The sequence below is a fragment of the Alligator sinensis genome, unplaced genomic scaffold (genome assembly GCF_000455745.1).
Source record: "Alligator sinensis unplaced genomic scaffold, ASM45574v1 scaffold346_1, whole genome shotgun sequence".
In the NCBI taxonomy this organism is placed as follows: Eukaryota; Metazoa; Chordata; order Crocodylia; family Alligatoridae; genus Alligator; species Alligator sinensis.
This window is the reverse complement of record NW_005842765.1, coordinates 248,026-249,556: the sequence shown is the minus strand read 5'-3', so window position 1 is coordinate 249,556 and position 1,531 is coordinate 248,026. Positions and strand designations below refer to the sequence as shown.

The 1,531-nt window shown below is 58.8% G+C and overlaps 1 protein-coding gene across 4 annotated transcripts in view; it reads right to left on the bottom strand.

The window, feature by feature from the left end:
* The window catches only part of CENPK (centromere protein K), a 43,945-nt gene extending 42,435 nt beyond the window's left edge, over positions 1–1,510 (bottom strand). The window contains exon 1 of one of the 4 annotated variants that reach the window (XM_006034722.3): positions 1,420–1,510. In XM_006034722.3, coding sequence (XP_006034784.1) covers positions 1,420–1,422 — 3 coding nt within the window. In that variant the 5' untranslated portion in view covers positions 1,423–1,510. The other 3 variants (XM_025216764.1, XM_025216765.1, XM_006034723.3) reach the window with 3 other exon arrangements.
* Between the last annotated feature and the right edge of the window lie 21 nt (positions 1,511–1,531).

The following is a 1,531-nucleotide window of genomic DNA, read 5'->3' as shown; positions in this document are numbered from 1 at the left end:
GGGGGCACAGAAGGGAATTGGTGAGTATTTATTCAACAAGGCGCCCCCAGGGGTTACAAGAAATAATGGCCACAAGCTAGCAGACAGCAGATTTAGATTGGACATTAGGAAGAACTTCTTCACAGTTCGAGTGGCCAAGGTCTGGAACGGGCTCCCAAGGGAGGTGGTGCTCTCCCCTACCCTGGGGGGAGCATCGAGCGGGGGTCATCTAGCCCCAGCCCTCTTTCCTGCCTGTGCAGGGGGTCAGACTCGATAATCAACTGAGGTCCCTTCCGACCCTAACATCTATGAATCTATGAATCTAACCCACAGTCCCCTGCCCCCCACACCACCCAGCCCTGCCTGAGGGGCCCCCCAGCTGCCCCCATCCCACTTGACTGGAGTGAGGTGGCTGTAGCAGCTCTGGCTCATGAGGGTGCCAGCAGAGCAAGTCTGGCCCTGTCATGGGCTGGAGGGAGGAGGAGAGAGGCCCGTGGCACCCCTCCTGCCCTCGACTGGGGCTGCTACATCACACCAGGTAGCCTGGTCATGGCTCCTCTCAGCCCCTGAGCAGCACTGCCATGAGCACAAGCACTGGCCCCGGTGCCACCAGCCCAGCCACACAGCTCTCCTCCACTCCCTTCCCCCACGGGAAGGGGCAGATGCCTTCCCACTGCCCCTCTGCCCTGCCTAGGGTGGCCATCATAGAGGACAATCTGGTTGTTCTCTGCCCTCTATTGATATGGAACCGGACGCCTTTATGTTCTCTATTTTTCCCTCAAAGAGAAAAATAGAGGACATAAAGGGATCAGGTTTTGTATCAATAGAGGACAGAGTAGCCGAAAACCGGAATGTCCTCTATGATGGCCACCCTAGCCCTGCCACAGCTTGTGACCCTCCGAAATATTCTTGCAACCCAGTTTTGGGTCACAACTCATGGGTTGAGAAATGCTGGTTTATACTAACCTGCAAAGACTGAATCAATTCAGGCACCAGCTTTTGAATGTCTGTCCCTAGCCCAAAAGGGAACGAATCTGACACAAAGGCTCTGGCCACCTGCCAGGCCTATTTGACGCCTTACGCCCACAAAGCAATGGTTCACCCTCCCTGATACTAGAGGGAGCTAATGGGGAGGCAGCAACTGAATTTGGGGGACAACAAGAGAGAGGAGAAAACAGGGACGGGGGGAAGTCACTGGTTGAAAACGAGCTCTCCGGAAGGGAGCAGGAAGCAGTGCCCACACACCCAGCAGGCACGAGGCCCAGGACATCTCTAGCCGAGATCAGGGACAGATACCGGCCCCGGGGGCCACGTCAGAGCCTCCTTCCCGGCCAGGTGGACGCGCAGCCCTGGCCGGGCCGGGGAGCTCCGGAGAAGCCGGGGGGCGGGGTGGGGGAACAGTTGTCGGGGTGTGTTACCATGGCCCCACGGGGCCGTTACCATAGCAATGGCGATAGCGACGGCGATCCGTGGCGTCCTCCTCAGGCTCCGAACCGCGCGCGCTCGGCGCTGAGTGGCCACCTCCGCCCGTTCCCACTCGTCACTTCCGGGC